Here is a 14,662-nt window from a genome sequence, read left to right on the forward strand (position 1 = left end):
TAACCCTAACCTAACCCTAACCCTAACCCTAACCCTAACCCTAACCCTAACCCTAACCCTAACCCTAACCCTAACCCTAACCCTAACCCTAACCCTAACCCTAACCCTAACCCTAACCCTAACCCTAACCCCAACCCCACAAAAAAATGGTTGAGGCCATGAACTCATGGAATGTGACGAATTTAGGGTTAGATACTCATCCAGTTCAACCATCTCTTTGAGTATATCACAGTTTCCAAAGATCTTTCAAAGACATACCTCAGCCAGTGGCACGTCTGACAACTACCAGTACGGCGACAATGGAGTAGGCTGAGTCTGAATCTACAGGAAAGAGCCAGAAAGTTGTAGGACTCCTAGATCGATGGGAGAAGACCAGGGAGTTGTAGATCAAGTTCTAATCAATGGGAGAGTGCTGTATCGGGACATTTAGGACGCACGCTGGAATGTAGCTGTAGCTATGTCGATGAGCTTCATGAGCTGCCAGGCATTTTGCGGCCTCCTGCTGCGTCGGCGAGAAGCCGAATCAGAGAGAGTCGGCCTGAATCGCTCCGAGCACCTGCTGCGCCACCCGCTGTTGGCTGAGGGCGTGGCTGTGCCAGAGCGGGGTCAGCCTGAATCCGTCGAAGGACTAGTAGTAGGATATCTCCTGTTTACTGCGCTCGATCCGTAGTTTGACATATTTGGGTTAAGTGTAAAGATCGTTTAGCTTTGGTGCTGCTCCTCATCATTTCGTGAACCCCGAGGCTGATAGACCACCTCTTCACTTCCGGCCTCTGTAGACCTTGACGGCGGAGGCGGTGGGTTCCAAGCCGCACGTTGTGCCCACGATTGCTGCACTGGACGTTCTTGTGCGGGCCAACCCTGACCATGGTATGACTGTGGCTGCCCGTATCCTTGTCCGTAACCCCTGTCGACGTCGTGACCCCCATACGGCTGCTGAGGTCGATGTCCACAGCCTCGCCATGCCTGACTGTGCCCACCCCGTCTATCATGATTTCCGTACTCGTGACCACCCCGAACCTGTCCCGGATCGCTCCTCGGCCAGGTCTGCACATGCGCAGGCCGATCACCCTGATACGGTCTATATCTCGCCTGACCTTGTCCGCGTCCGTCGTCGGCTCTATTAGGGTCTTCGCGCCATGCATCCCCTTGTTCCGCCCTTTTCCTTCTGATCCCATCACCAATATCTTTCGCGTTATTCAGGAGCGCCTCTAGTCTCTCTTTCGTCCACTTTCCACTGCCTTGGTCGGCTTCGGTTAGGTTAACGACGGCACCCATGCCTTCATCGCCATGATGTCGTGGTGGCTGATACATCGCCTTAAACTTCGGTAAAATCTCATCTGCACCGAAAGTCCCAATCACGCCCGTGGGATGGTCTTGCCTCGCCATGATCCTCGAATGGCATGTCTCAAACGATGTCTGCATGACGATACAATCAACCCCAACCCCAAATCTGCCCGCGAGCTCAACCCACGTCCGTCGCTGTTGTCGATCAAAGTTGCATCTATCGATAATCACCGATGCTCCTTCCGCAAGGTGTTTCCGTACCATCGACTCACTGTACGTTCGTAGTCATGATTAGCTTCAGGTTGCAGAACAGTTAGGGAGGCACGAGCATACCATGCTCGTCGATCACCGAGTTCGTCTTGGTTGATTCTCTTGTAATCTGGGAATTCGCGGACGATGGAGGTTGCGAGGGTGCTCTTCCCGCTACCTACGATGCCGACGAGGATGAGCATGCACTGATTCTCGTTTCTCTTCTCCACCGCTGCGGCCGGAGCTGACTGATCCGCAACACCATGCTCATTGACTGGTCGCTGAACAACCTCAGGCTGTCCTTCCAACTGCTTGTGCTCCGCTGGTTGCTCCATGAATCCTGCTGTCGCCGTCGTCGTCCTCGTACAACAACTGCGCTCTTGCATCACCCCACATCAGCCCACCGTCTGTCAATCGATAGATATCACCGTGATCAGATATCGAACCCTTACAATCCTCGGAGCAGATAAAAAGTGTCCTATTCAATCCTAAACGCCCGTATAAAAAGTCATCATCGAGTCTCAACGAACAATAAAGTCCTCGAGCTCGCGTACGTGCTCCAAGTAATGAGTTATCATACATTTTCCTCTAACCAAGCTCTTCTTGCAATAGGCTCCTCCTCCTCGTCAATCCATGCAACGCTCCATCCTCGTCGTCGCCGACGCTCGTCTATCCCCACACCTCCATAACCAACCTCCCCTCCTTCTCCCACTCCTTCCACAACCCCCTCGCCTCACTCTCATTCAAATGCCCATGCACCATCGCAACCTCAACCAACGCCTCAACAACCCCCTCACTCGCCATCTTCCCACTCCCACACATAAAGATCTTCCCGCCCTCCTGACTCATCACCCTCCACACCCGGTCTCCATGGCGCAATACCTCATCCTGCACGTACTCCCTCTTTCCGGTCTGTGATTCGACGACGCGGCGGGAGTCACCATCGAGACCGACCCATTCTCCGCAGTAGAGTTCGTCGACGGTGTGGTCTCTACACCCCTGCAAAACCCATATCTTGGAGGGTGGGTTATCGATATCAGTCGCTGTCTTGAACATCCGCTGTACGAAGCCTCTGAACGGGGCCACGCCGACTCCGGCGCCAATGAGGATCATGGGTCCGTTGAAAGCGGAGAATTCGCGTGCGAGGGGGTTTGCGTGTACTCCCCTAAACATCGGAACCTTAATATCCTTCTTTCCACCCTCTCTAACCCACTCACTCGTGATGCGCTCCAAGAATCCCGTTCCGACACCATACCGCACCCCACGTTTATAATCCGGACTGTCGACGATCGTGAACGCCATCTCGAGGGTTTTCCTCCCAGGCGCGTGCATCGGATCGTTGGAAAGCGAATACCACCTCGGATTCAACGGCGGCAACACACCGAGGATATGACTCAACTCACACCCCCTCGTCGACGGGAACGCACGCAACAACTGCGCAAGCGTCAAATGCGCACTCGCCCTCAACTGCAAAAAGGCACTCTGTCCCTGCTTCGAGCACAAAAACGTCAAAATCGTTTTTTCTTTCGTGTTTGTCGCGTATTCGGCGAGTACGCGGAGGAGTTTCTTGGTAGGTGGGAAAGATTGGATATCGACCGTCCACGTGATCAATTCCCTCCTCGTGGTCTCCATACACCTCGGTTTCTCATCACCCCAAAGTGTCGGCCACCTCCCGCCCTCCGTAGACAACTCGACAACTTCATCCGCAACATCCACCAACCCCAACGCATCGAGTATATCATCCACCATATCGGGAGCGTTCGGTGCGATGATCCCGATCGCACCGCCCACCATCCATTCTTCGCCTTCGTTCAGTGGGTAGTCCTCTACGTCCATCGCCATATGGAATACGCGCTTCGACGCACCCGGTTTTGTCAACTCTCGCGCATCGGTCATGGGAGCGTGGAAAGTCGGCGTATCCGGGAAATGGGGCGTAACCCAATCGGGGGGAACGTAGGAGGATGTCTCCCGCTTCTGGCTCTGGTCTTTACCTTTCATCGAGAGGATGGAGGCAGGGAGGGAGGTGATGTTCGTCAATTTCAACCCGGGGGTCAAGAGAGCACGCGGGAACGGGAGCTGATCGAACGCGGGGTTATCCGTCGGATACTCAAAATGCTCACTCTGTTCCCCCTTCTGCACCGCCGCCTTCTTCTTCAGCGAGAGTGCAGGCAAAACAGGAACCTTGACCGCTCCCTCTTTCTCCTCGATCTCCTTTTGAGCTTTTGCGAGTGCGGTCGGATACGTCGTGAAATCGACCTCTAAACCCATGTTTGCGATGGAGTTCGTGACGTCCTGCACGATATCGATTTGACAATTCTCGAAAGCGTCTTTTGCGCAACAGGTACAGTTCTTGCATTTTGTGGGGACGGGGGTCTCGGTGAGGGGGGGTGTAGCTGGTGGCGAGGAGGTGGTTGAGGTGGATGTTGAGAGAGACGGGACTTCGGACTGCGAGGAGATGATCTCGGTGCGGGTTTTGATGCCGCCATGGGAGGCGGGGGTTGTGGAGGTGTTTCTTGTTGTGTACATTGCACCTCCGGTCATTGTGACTGACAGTCTCTGCTTGACTGCTTGACGGATCAGAATGACGGTCGACTTGGTTGGTGGTTGGTTTTTTCTGGGGTTCTCAAGTTAAAGTGACTTCGCCGCGCTCCGGGTGGCGATTGCGCCCCACATCTGATTAGATCCCATCTGATTGACGAGAAGAGAAGGTGGAGGCCGTGTTGGGGATTATACATGGTATCGTTCACGAACTCCCCCGAAATGTACGCCGGCTCAGGATGATGGTTCAGTCTGTACATCTTACACAACTAGTTCCATTTCTCTACCAGCTTCCGGTGCACCGACCAGTTGCCCGGCAAGATGTGCGAGCCGTAAAGCGACCACATCACCATCGAGATCACCACCGGAGAGGGTTGGTATGCTCCACTGTGAGCGACGACGATGCCGAAGTCTACTTCTACTCCTCCGAGTTCTTTCCAAGGTTCTCTGGTCATGGAAGGCAGGTTACATATGTGCGCGTCGACATTACCGCATGAGTCTGAAACCAGCACGACGTGATTCAGGGTGCACCCTTAGCAGTTCTCGTCACCTTCGATGACGGAATGTAGCTCCTGCCTCTATTTAAATGTTCACGAAAGTCCCGACTTTCCCGCTTTTTCATCTCACCAAGTTTTTCCCACGCACCAAGCCCTTAACATATCTAATGACATTCATGGACCACCTCAAACACCCCTTCCATCCCGCCCGAGCCGCAGAAGAAGCCGAAATGCGCGAAGACGACCGTCTCGAAGCCGAACACATGGCCCGCGAACGCGAAGAAAAAGCCCGTCGACAATCCGCGGGCTCGAACACCAGCTCCGGTACCCCGAGTAATCACCAAGAACAGATGCTCCACGGGATGAAGATGTCCCACGACGCCCATATGACGAGGCCGGACGTTCCCATCTGAGAAAGGGATCGAACAGGACCACGCTCGATGGAGAGGACTCGGGACGGTATTTCGTAGTGAATGAGATGTTGTTGGGTGGGTCGGGACTGGTGGATAGGCATGAGCATGATGGTTTCGGAGGGGGACGGGATGGGAATTATGGACTTATCTGAGGCGTTGTGGGATTGTGACGTTTTAGAGTTCGGCCAAAATATACTTTCGTACAATTCTTGTTCAACAAATCGAAATGGGAGGAGGACAGTGCGTGGGAGGTATCTGCCCGACCACCTCGGCCAGCGTTGTTGACTGCATAATTGATCGTGTCGTATTTGTCGACGGCCTGCGTTATTATACAGCGAATTGCATCTTCGGACGCGATGTCGACTTGGAGGGTGAGGATTTGTGTCAAGGGGTATGCAGAGTGGTTTGAGTCAGCAGTCTGGGACAGGAGGTCGAGGTTGTAGTCTGTCGTATTTCAGGTTCGCATGGTTATTCACAGTACTTAAGCATGATAAGGAATTTCGTGATGCGGAGCGGGAAGAGGCGTAGTGCGTATGAGTGGTTGACGGGGAAAGGGTTGAAGAGCATTGGGAAGAATTTACGGCGTTATGATCGTTGGGCCGAGCGTGTGATTCCTGCAGCTTGGACAATCGTACGCAAGGCATATTTTGATCGCGGTGTAGGTTCCATTTAGATGGATGAGGTCAACTCTCCGACCATCAAATTAGTAGTATAAGAGGTATATCGCATATCAATATCGTACAACCCTCTTCAAACACTCCCTTAAGCTTACTCAGCACGGCACCCAACAACCCCCGAATCCAGCTCCTCTTCCTCCTCGTCCTCCGCCGGTGGTCCTCCCGTCGCCGCCGGGGCCTCAGCATCAAACACGACATGCCCAGAGTTCCTCCTACTAACCCTCCTGTCTACATCCCCCCTCAACCCACAAACCAACCACTCCATCCCAGCCCTCTTCTTCCCCCCACCCTCGATGGTCTTGTCAGCCTCGTATCCTCGGTTCGCCTCATAACACGCGCCCAAAACCCCCATCCCCACCGCCACTAACATCACATCCCCACCCCTCCTCCCCTTCACAACTCCTCGCTCGACCCCAACCCGCCACATACTCTCCGTCGCCGTTCTCGCGAGGTAGATCCCGAGAGCGCGAGACTCGATATGTCGGCCCCATAATCCGGCAAGAAATCCGAGCGCGTAGAACCGGGATGTCGGGAATGCGCGGGAGGGGAGGGAGGAGGATAATATGTCTGCGAGGGAGTAGAATGTGGTGAGCCCGCCGGTGATGAGCATGGAACTCTTGAGGGTTTTTGCGAAGACATTCAGCAACACGGCCGGGGGGGGTGCGCTGGGGGATTTGCGGAGAAGGATGAGTGCGAGAGAGGCATAAACCAAATTAAACACCTTGACGAGCGCATATATCGACCCAATCCCCGCCACGACAGCGTGTTTTGTTGCGCTGACTTCGCTGGGTCTGGTTAGTGCTGACCAAAGCCGTGTATGCCCGGGATGTGCGCCGTCGATGTGTCCGTTTAGTATGGATGGTCCGGAGGGGTAGAGCGTGGGTGAATAATACCGTCCATACCCTCCCTTCGCCACTTTTCCCAAATACTGCACGGCGGAGGGAGGGACGTACGGTGCCGACAACCGCGTAAGGAGACGCTCGAACGTGGGTGCGAGACTCGTTGGGTAGAAAATGAACGCGTGGAGGAGATGTGCGAGGGACGGTGGGATGAACCACCAGCTCTTCGCGTTACGATCCCACCTCGCAGGTAATTTGCCCGCGGCGTGGAGTGTGTCGTAGAGTGTCTCGAGGGCTTTGAAGAGAATGTATAACGCGAGCGATTGTCGTCTCCGACCCTCGGGGAAGAGGATGAGGGCTGTGGATGCGATAGACGCTGTCACCAGCGAGGAAACGGGCGGGGAGGTATGGAGACGAGCGAAGGGCTGTGTGGTTGTTGAGTGGATGCGGAGGAGGGTGTGGTGGACTAGACGGTAGAGGGCGAGGAATCCTGCCAAGGACGATGATGTACGCAGATTTGTGGAGGATTTGAGAGTACTAAGAATGGTGCGGGGGCTGTACGCAGTGAACGTTAGCGACTCCTCCGTCGGAGAAGGCCTTCCACAGCATGCGCACCTTTGTCGTCGAACGATGCCTTTGACCACCACATCGATTAACGTCAAGATCCCGTACGATCCTAGAATGACTCTGGTCGAGTCCCGGACTGTCCGAATCACGATCCCATCCTCTTCGTGACAAAGTGTAGCAGCAGGCAATGACACCGCGAACCCCCGTGAATGAAGTAGCCTTGCCAGCTTCCTCTCTTCTCCTTCTGACAGCAGGAAGCGCAGCCAACGTGCACCTATTGCCTTCTCCATGGCCTTGGGATGTATGCTGGAATGTATGCTGGTGGTGTGTACGGTCTGGGGTGCGGCAACCCCTGCACCACACCATCACGAAACTCTACACCAAGCTCCACGTCCTCGAACAGCAAGCAGCATACACCCCCCACCCCACCAACCATGTCCTCCCAAAAGACCAGCGCCCGCCAAGACTTCATCGTCCGCCAACGCTACAAGAACACCCTCCCCCCACCCCCCTTCCCCCCAAAACTCCTCGACGCACCCCTCCCCCTCAAAACCTACCTCTCCCCCTTCTCCACCTCCCAAATCATCCGCTCTCTCCCACCAAATATGGAACTCGACGCAGAAAACGGAATGCCACTCGACCTCTCCCTCATCGAAGGTCTCTTCGAGGGTGATGAGAGGGGGTTGTATGGGAGTGGAGAGAAGCTGGATGAGGAGGATGCGTTGTTGTGCGTTGACCCCGATGCCGCGCACAGTTCGGCGAATAAGAGAGCGCATAATGAGAATTTCTTGAGGAGGACGGAGTATATCTCTACCGAATCCTCCCGGACAAAACACAAATCATCCGGAATCCGGACCTCGCAGCGGGAACAGAACGCATATGAACACCTCTCTTCGCTCGCGGATCCGGAGGCGCAGGTTGCTGCTATTGAGAGAACGTTCGAGGTCGCTGATACACCCCTCGAACAAATGACACACCCCCTCAACCGTACCCTGACAGCCCTCGAGTCCTGGCCGATCATCCCCGACCAAATCCTCTCTGGGCAACAATTGTTGCATATCCGGTTTAACGAGCCACCCCTCTCCAACACCGATTCAGTTACGAACTCCCTCCTCCGCGCCGCGGCATCCGCGTCCGAAGACGAGTACTTTGGGTACTACGCACCCAATGGTGGTGACGCGGTACGGGTTGAGGAAGGCGGGGAGGCTGCGTATCGACATGTACGGGATTACAAGTATGAGTTGATCGGGGATTGTAATAACGACATCATCATCATTCCCTCTGAGGGACCAGAGAAGGTATGGGCGTATAGGAAATATGTAGGCAAAGCAACCCTTAAGAGATCGAGACAACTCACGGAAGCGAAATTGGGGATGAGGAGGGATGGGGTTGTTAATGGGGGGGATCCGGTTAGAATTAATGTCAGGTGGAAGGGGGTTGGGGTTGGGGGTGGTGCCACAGCTGGGGAGGAGGAGGCACTGGGTGAAGATGGTGCACAGGGCGCGGGTGGGGATGAGATGGAGGAGTAGGTGCGAAAGATATGAGGGTGGATGGAAGTGTGGGCATGTTGGTGAATGAGACGTGGGAGCACTCAGCTAGCGCTGTTACAAGAATAGAATCATCTTCCTGAATCCCCCGCGCTTTTCTCCCCAAGCACCACCGAATGCCAACTAAAAACCTTCGTATCGAACAATCCCATCGTTCCGGCTCAAAAATATTTCCAAAGTGAAATCACCAGATACGGCCACACCATGATGAAAGCACAGGATCCCGTCCGATCTCCTAAGTTAAGCATCATAGGGCCCAGTCAGTACTAGCGTGGGAGACCAGCTGGGAATACTCGGGTGCTGTATCTTTTGGCCGTTCGAACTTCCTATCCGCCCGAGACTGCCGGGATGTTGTCGTCCAATTAGCGTTTAATAACTATCGCTGGGGGAGCGGCCCGGGAGATTATTGGCATCAGTCTGTCCTGGTCGACCGCGACATCAGAGGCTCTATGGCTAATCTTCTCTTCAACGTCACAGAAGAAATATGTCTTCTAAGCCGTGTCGTCCCTTCAGTACTTTTCTTCATGCGCTCAAGGCCTGTCAGTGCGGTTCACCTCCTCGCGGTACATTACACGTGAATTACGCAAGCAGCGCAAAGCAACGGCGGACGAGTGTCGATCGACGTGCAAGCCCACTGCGGCCGCTTAATTACGTCGGGTAAGAACTGTTAACGATGGTAGAGCGATAGTATCATCGACCACAGACAACCCGTACGCGTGTTCAACACGAGGGTGCCCTTTGCCCCGCCTGGGAGATTTGTCGTACCTCACATCTTGCAATTACAAAGCGGAGGTCGAGGATGTCAGATTCCTATAATAAGTTCCTCTTGGCCAGTGCCTTCATAAGGAAGTACTACCTGATGCCTCTATTTAGGATGGACCAGGCAAAACCGACGAGGTTCGTAATTCGTGGTGTCACACTTCTCAGCTTTACTGAACAGATCCACATCATGTAAAGTTCGGCCAACTCGTATCCGGTTCGTCCAAGCCGGACGAGACTGGTCAAGCCTTGCTCGAAGAATCAACAGCGTATGACGATGGCACTCTCCGTGGGCCCACACGCTCCTCGACTCTACCAGTAGATGATGTGAAAGATGCCCCAGACCACGCGCACCAAGACCAAAGACAAATCCTTTGTCGAGCATGGGTCCTGCAAATGATGAACAACAGTTACTTGCAGTTGGGCGAGGTCAGACCCGAGCAGGTTGCTTTGACGTCGTGGGAAAAACCTAAGCCGAGACTCGTGCAGTACGGGGCTGTTCACAGACAGATAGCGGACGGAGGATAGGCCAAGATAAAGACGTTCGTGTAAAAGAAAAATATATCTTAAACTTTGTAGGCGATAGGGTCTTCTTAACAGTAGCTTTAAGTTATTAGCATACGTTCTGAGCCCTCAGATAAACGGCCCCTCTAAAATCGGCTTTGCCGCATCACTCTTCCAGAACTTGCCCCCCGGGAACTCAAACTCCTCAAATGCATTTTCCTTCATCTCAATCGAATACCCCGCTTCCATCGGCGTAACAAAATACCCCTTCTCTACCCTACTCGGATGCAAGAAGTGTTCATGCAGATGATCCACATACTCCAAAATCGATTTTTTCCCTGATACGCAGAGATAATCGATGGTTGAGAGATGCTGAGTGTATTCGGGGAGTCCGATACCGCCCGAATGCGGCACGACGGGGACGTTGAACTTCTTTGCGAGGAGGAGGACGGCGAGGACTTCGTTTACACCACCGAGTCGGCACGCATCGATCTGGCAGAAATCGATGGAGCCGGCTTGCAGAAGTTGCTTGAACATAACCCTGTTCTGTACATGTTCGCCCGTGGCGACCTTAATCCCCAAGGGCTGCAACGCCTTCCTGATCGCCGCGTGTCCGAGAATATCATCCGGTGACGTCGGCTCCTCAATAAACAACGGCTTGAAGTCCTTCAACTGAGCCATATACTCAATTGCCTCCGGTACACTCCAAACCTGGTTTGCATCGACCATGAGTACGTTCCCCTTATCATACCCAATGACGTCTCTCGCGAGTGATAATCTGCGGCGGTCAGCATCCAACCCGCCTCCGACCTTGAACTTGAAGTGGTTGAATCCCTCCGCCATAGTTGCCTTGAGTAGTTCCTGCATCTTCTGCTCACTGTACCCCAACCATCCCGCAGAAGTAGTATACGCCGGCACCGCCCTCGACTCCTCCACCTCCCTCAACCTCTCCTCCCTTCCTTCCCTGGCGTCCGTCAACATCTGGATGGCCTCCTCCGGCGTGATCGCATCCAAAATGTATCTGAAGTCGATGCACCGCACAATCTCCTCGGGCGTCATATCCCCAACCAATTTCCAAACCGGCTTCCCCTCTACCCTCGCCCACAAATCCCAAAGCGCGTTCACCACCGCACCCAACGCAAGATGAATAACACCCTTCTCCGGCCCGATCCAGCGTAATTGAGAGTCAGAGACAAGGTGGCGCCAAGTTTTGCCCATGTCTTCCACGAGCTCGTCGAGAGATTTACCGACAAGTCGGGCGGCGAGGTATTTGATAGCCATGCAGACGATGTCGGTGCCGCGGCCGATGGTGAAGGTCATGCCGTGACCGACGAGCTCGCCGTCAGTCTTGAGGATACAGTAGCCGGCGGAATAATCGCATGCTGGGTTCACTGTCATAACACGTCAGGATCAATTGCGTTGAGAGGAAGAAGGAGGAGGGAAAACGAACTTGCGTCAGAGCCGTCACCCTCGAGGGAGGTAGGGAAACGGGCGTCCTTGACTTCGAAGCCGGTGATCTTTAAGTTGTAGTTGGGCATGTTGCTGTTACAATTGGCCTTGCCCTTGGAGTAGTAGACATCCCGATCCTTATATATCGATCCATGCGGGGATGACGGATTTAGCCGGCCCCTCGTACGCTGGGATAAAGTGGGGCGCTTGCGCTTCGGGACATCATCGGTCCGTTCGCCGACCAAAATATATCGAATTCTTCCTACTACCTTCAACTACACCTACTCCTTAACAATCAAAGACGCCATTCCCATTCCAGTACCGATACACATACTGACAACACCAACCTCAGCATCAGTCCTTCCCATCTCTCCGAGCAGGGTGGCAACTTGTCTAGCACCCGTAGCTCCAAGAGGATGTCCCAAAGCAATCGCTCCTCCATTCGGGTTCACAATCGCGTTCTCCAACTTCAAGCCACGCATACACGCCAACGCCTGCGTTGCAAAAGCTTCGTTCAATTCGTAGATATCGACGTCGGTCGTCCTGAGTCCATGACGGGACAAGAGACGCGGAATAGCGTGTAGAGGTCCCATACCCATCTCATCGGGCGGACACCCGGCAACCTGGGAACCGATGAACCGTGCGATGGGAGTGTACCCAAGCTTCTCCGCGACTTCTCTCCTCATCAACAACGACGCCGCAGCACCATCCGAGACCTGAGAGGAGTTACCCGCGGTACACGTTCCATCCTCCTTAAACGCCGGCTTCAACTTCTGCAGCTTGTCGATCGTGAGTCCGCGTCTCACACCATCATCTTTCGTGATCATCTTCTGAATCTCCGTTCCGTCTTCCTCGATCCAGCGTGTCTGGACCGGTACGATCTCCCCATCGAACTTCCCCTCCTTCTGCGCCTTCTCCGCCCTCCGATGCGACTCGAGCGCAAACGCATCCTGATCTTCCCTCGTAACGCCATACCTCTCCGCCACATTCTCACTCGTAATCCCCATAGGCATAATACAATCCAACGCATCCTTCACCGGACTCTTCTTCAACTCCGGACTCAGATCAACCGGGATCGCTCTGGAACCATAGTTTCTGGTCATGCTCTCCACACCACCCGCAACGACAACATCACTCTGCCCAACCATGATCGCATGCGCACTTTGCGTAATTGCCTGCAAGCCACTCGAACACTGTCGATTCACCGTATGGAAACTCGTACGGACATCGTACCCCGCATGAAGCTGAGCCATACGCCCACCCTTCGCACCACCGAGTTCGGGAAGGACGTTACCGATACATACGTCGTCAATGAGTTTGGGGTCGATGGAGGTGTGGGTAAGCGTTGCCTTGAGGATGTGGGAGAGGAGTTCTTCGGGGTAGGCGTCCTTGAAGCCGCCCTTCTTGGCGCGGGTGACTGGGGTGCGGAGTGCGGAGACGAAGACGACGTCTTTGGGGGATTTGGGAAAGAGCTTGCTAACTGCTTGTCTGGTCGCCATTTTTAATCGCAATGGATCGAGGAAGTGTATGGGGAGGAATGGTGGTTTTGATCTATATTCCGGGGGCAGCGGGGAATCTTCGGTCCCGTTCACGCACGACTGCCGCGACTTCGGCAGTTATCCCCTCAAACACCTTCTATTAAACCCTCTAATAAGCCGCCCCCATATTAATAGCAGCCTCCGTCGCACTTATCCCACAAGTCGCATCCATATCCATACTCATATCCTGATCCCTTTCATCCCAACTTGGATGCACATTCTTACTCTTGCCAATGCCGTTGTCATCCTCGGTCGTAGATTCGCGACGTGCCACGGCGTCGATTTCGGCTTGTGAATGGGATGCACCGGAGTTATGGGGGCTCGAGTTTGGGTCGACAGTTGCGTGAGCGGCGTACTCAGCTTCTGCTCTGAAAAGATGGCGGAGGTTGGAGAAGATGCCCATGATAGGTTTCGTGTATGTGTATCAAGATGAGGACAGCCGGCGGTTTCGTAGAAGGCTTGAGGGTGATGTCACCGTTGACATGGTCATTCCAAGATAGAGTCGAGTTGTTCTCATTACTGTTTGATGCTTAAGATATCCGTGGTATCCACACTACAATAACAAACACCTGACTGATTACTTACGCACTCGCACTCCCAGGCTGATCAAACTCCAACCCCATCTGCCCAGTCCTCCCAACATCTGCTCCACCCTCCCCCGGCGGCATATCCTCATCCACCTGAATCGGCTGCTTCTCCTCCACCTCGACCGCTTGCCTCATATTCTCGTCCCGAATTTCCTCGATTTCGTGTTTCAGAGCTGGGGAAGCCATTTCTTGGATAGACATCGTTGCGAAGGTTTGCGGGGTGATCGCGGAGGATGTTAGGCGAGAGGCCAAGTCGGGGTTCTTGGGGTCTTTCAAGTTCAGAATCCTATATTCACGTTCCGTTCCGTTAGTCCCAACCCAATCAGAGAAGATGGAGGGGTGAATATACCTCGACCGCACAGCCTCCCGATAGTCATTCCCCGTCGCACTTCCATGCGCCTGAAAAATTGCCTCCTCAACATCCTGCGCAATCCTCAAATGATCATCTCCCGGAGCCGGCGCATTACTCGTTATCGCCTGCGCCAAGGTTTGTACGGATTTCTGGCGAAGCGATTCGTCTGTCATTGGTTTCGTAGGTTTTGTGGGTACAAATGGAGGGTTTGAGGTTGAGGAGCGGCGGCGGGGTCGGAGAGGTTTGGGGTCGAGGGGCGATCGCGGTTTTGTAGGGGGCATGGATTGGGGGTCCCTTGGAGAGTTTAGTTGGTGGTTAGGGGTGCCGGTGCCAGTATCGCGATGGATGATGTCATGTGCTCGCTATCTGAGTTAATTTTTAATACGCTTAAATTAATTAAACGCCATGAATTAGAATCACTAGGAGGATTGACGCTTGTGGTCACAAGGAGTGTAGAATCCTTGTACTAAAGCTGGGGACCTGTACCAATAGAAGATGCATCGAGAGTATCAAGCCATGCAAATTCCCAACCAGACGCTGCATAAACGTTAACGTCCCCAACTGCTACAGTGGCTACATCTGGACCCTGAAAGAACATGCCCTTAATAGGGGGGTGTCAAGGAATGGGGAATGGGAGGATGCGGCGGTTGGTAGGGTGGATGGGGATTTGGGGGTGAGTTTTGAGGTGTATAGGTTGGGTTCAAGGCTGAGGTCGGGGTCTGGTGCGGGTGGGGTTGTAGGTGAGCACGCGTACAGAGCGAGTCATGGTGCCGGCGTCCATGGAGTTCGAAGTGACATCGATGAGGATGGCGGAGGACCGTCTACGGTCATTGCGTCGAGGGAGTGAATGCATCAAATG

At 53.9% G+C, this 14,662-nt stretch overlaps 8 protein-coding genes across 8 annotated transcripts; 1 reads left to right on the top strand and 7 right to left on the bottom strand.

The window, feature by feature from the left end:
• Positions 1-10: 10 nt before the first annotated feature.
• SAICODRAFT_6571 (uncharacterized protein) lies at positions 11-168 on the bottom strand (the record flags this gene model as incomplete). Its single annotated transcript, XM_019170170.1, has 1 exon — positions 11-168. A coding segment is annotated over one exon (158 nt), but the record flags the coding sequence as incomplete, so codon positions are not given.
• Positions 169-702: 534 nt separating this feature from the next.
• Positions 703-1,871, bottom strand: SAICODRAFT_6572 (uncharacterized protein; the record flags this gene model as incomplete). The annotated part of the gene is made up of 2 exons (XM_019170171.1): positions 703-1,558; positions 1,621-1,871. 2 exons carry the CDS (start codon positions 1,869-1,871, stop codon positions 703-705), a joined length of 1,107 nt encoding a protein of 368 aa, XP_019024898.1.
• A 187-nt stretch (positions 1,872-2,058) lies between these two features.
• SAICODRAFT_217108 (uncharacterized protein) lies at positions 2,059-4,368 on the bottom strand. Its single transcript, XM_019166455.1, has 2 exons — positions 2,315-4,368; positions 2,059-2,177 (listed from the first exon to the last, which is right to left on the bottom strand). The coding sequence occupies exons 1-2, from the start codon at positions 4,075-4,077 to the stop codon at positions 2,111-2,113; spliced, it is 1,830 nt and encodes a 609-aa protein (XP_019024899.1). The 5' UTR covers positions 4,078-4,368; the 3' UTR covers positions 2,059-2,110.
• Positions 4,369-5,752: 1,384 nt separating this feature from the next.
• On the bottom strand, positions 5,753-7,357 carry SAICODRAFT_6575 (uncharacterized protein; the record flags this gene model as incomplete). The annotated part of the gene is made up of 2 exons (XM_019170174.1): positions 5,753-7,055; positions 7,116-7,357. The coding sequence occupies 2 exons, from the start codon at positions 7,355-7,357 to the stop codon at positions 5,753-5,755; spliced, it is 1,545 nt and encodes a 514-aa protein (XP_019024900.1).
• A 144-nt stretch (positions 7,358-7,501) lies between these two features.
• SAICODRAFT_18360 (Paf1-domain-containing protein) lies at positions 7,502-8,596 on the top strand (the record flags this gene model as incomplete). The annotated part of the gene is made up of 1 exon (XM_019165944.1): positions 7,502-8,596. The coding sequence occupies one exon, from the start codon at positions 7,502-7,504 to the stop codon at positions 8,594-8,596; it is 1,095 nt and encodes a 364-aa protein (XP_019024901.1).
• Positions 8,597-9,915: 1,319 nt separating this feature from the next.
• SAICODRAFT_70500 (enolase C-terminal domain-like protein) lies at positions 9,916-11,477 on the bottom strand. The gene is made up of 2 exons (XM_019170579.1): positions 11,328-11,477; positions 9,916-11,268 (listed from the first exon to the last, which is right to left on the bottom strand). The coding sequence occupies exons 1-2, from the start codon at positions 11,413-11,415 to the stop codon at positions 10,007-10,009; spliced, it is 1,350 nt and encodes a 449-aa protein (XP_019024902.1). The 5' UTR covers positions 11,416-11,477; the 3' UTR covers positions 9,916-10,006.
• Positions 11,478-11,554: 77 nt separating this feature from the next.
• On the bottom strand, positions 11,555-12,860 carry SAICODRAFT_29791 (3-ketoacyl-CoA thiolase B). The gene has a single exon (XM_019167497.1). It carries the CDS (start codon positions 12,823-12,825, stop codon positions 11,608-11,610), a length of 1,218 nt encoding a protein of 405 aa, XP_019024903.1. The 5' UTR covers positions 12,826-12,860; the 3' UTR covers positions 11,555-11,607.
• A 568-nt stretch (positions 12,861-13,428) lies between these two features.
• SAICODRAFT_29792 (elongation factor TFIIS domain 2-containing protein) lies at positions 13,429-14,112 on the bottom strand. The gene is made up of 2 exons (XM_019167498.1): positions 13,801-14,112; positions 13,429-13,737 (listed from the first exon to the last, which is right to left on the bottom strand). The coding sequence occupies exons 1-2, from the start codon at positions 14,082-14,084 to the stop codon at positions 13,446-13,448; spliced, it is 576 nt and encodes a 191-aa protein (XP_019024904.1). The 5' UTR covers positions 14,085-14,112; the 3' UTR covers positions 13,429-13,445.
• Positions 14,113-14,662: the final 550 nt, after the last annotated feature.

Source organism: Saitoella complicata, assembly GCF_001661265.1.
Source record: "Saitoella complicata NRRL Y-17804 unplaced genomic scaffold SAICOscaffold_8, whole genome shotgun sequence".
NCBI lineage: Eukaryota > Fungi > Ascomycota > Saitoellomycetes > Saitoellales > Saitoellaceae > Saitoella > Saitoella complicata.

Bases quoted from the DNA above. Each gene is read 5' to 3' on its own strand.
- SAICODRAFT_217108 (XM_019166455.1), bottom strand. From the start codon at position 4,077: ATGACCGGAGGTGCAATGTACACAACAAGAAACACCTCCACAACCCCC. The intron at 2,178-2,314 runs GTTGGTTGAGGT...ACGAGGATGGAG, and splicing joins AGTGAGGGGGTTGTTGAGGC to CGTTGCATGGATTGACGAGG.
- SAICODRAFT_70500 (XM_019170579.1), bottom strand. From the start codon at position 11,415: ATGCCCAACTACAACTTAAAGATCACCGGCTTCGAAGTCAAGGACGCC. The intron at 11,269-11,327 runs GTTCGTTTTCCC...GTGTTATGACAG, and splicing joins GGGTGACGGCTCTGACGCAA to TGAACCCAGCATGCGATTAT.
- SAICODRAFT_29791 (XM_019167497.1), bottom strand. From the start codon at position 12,825: ATGGCGACCAGACAAGCAGTTAGCAAGCTCTTTCCCAAATCCCCCAAA.
- SAICODRAFT_29792 (XM_019167498.1), bottom strand. From the start codon at position 14,084: ATGCCCCCTACAAAACCGCGATCGCCCCTCGACCCCAAACCTCTCCGA. The intron at 13,738-13,800 runs GTATATTCACCC...ACGTGAATATAG, and splicing joins CGGGAGGCTGTGCGGTCGAG to GATTCTGAACTTGAAAGACC.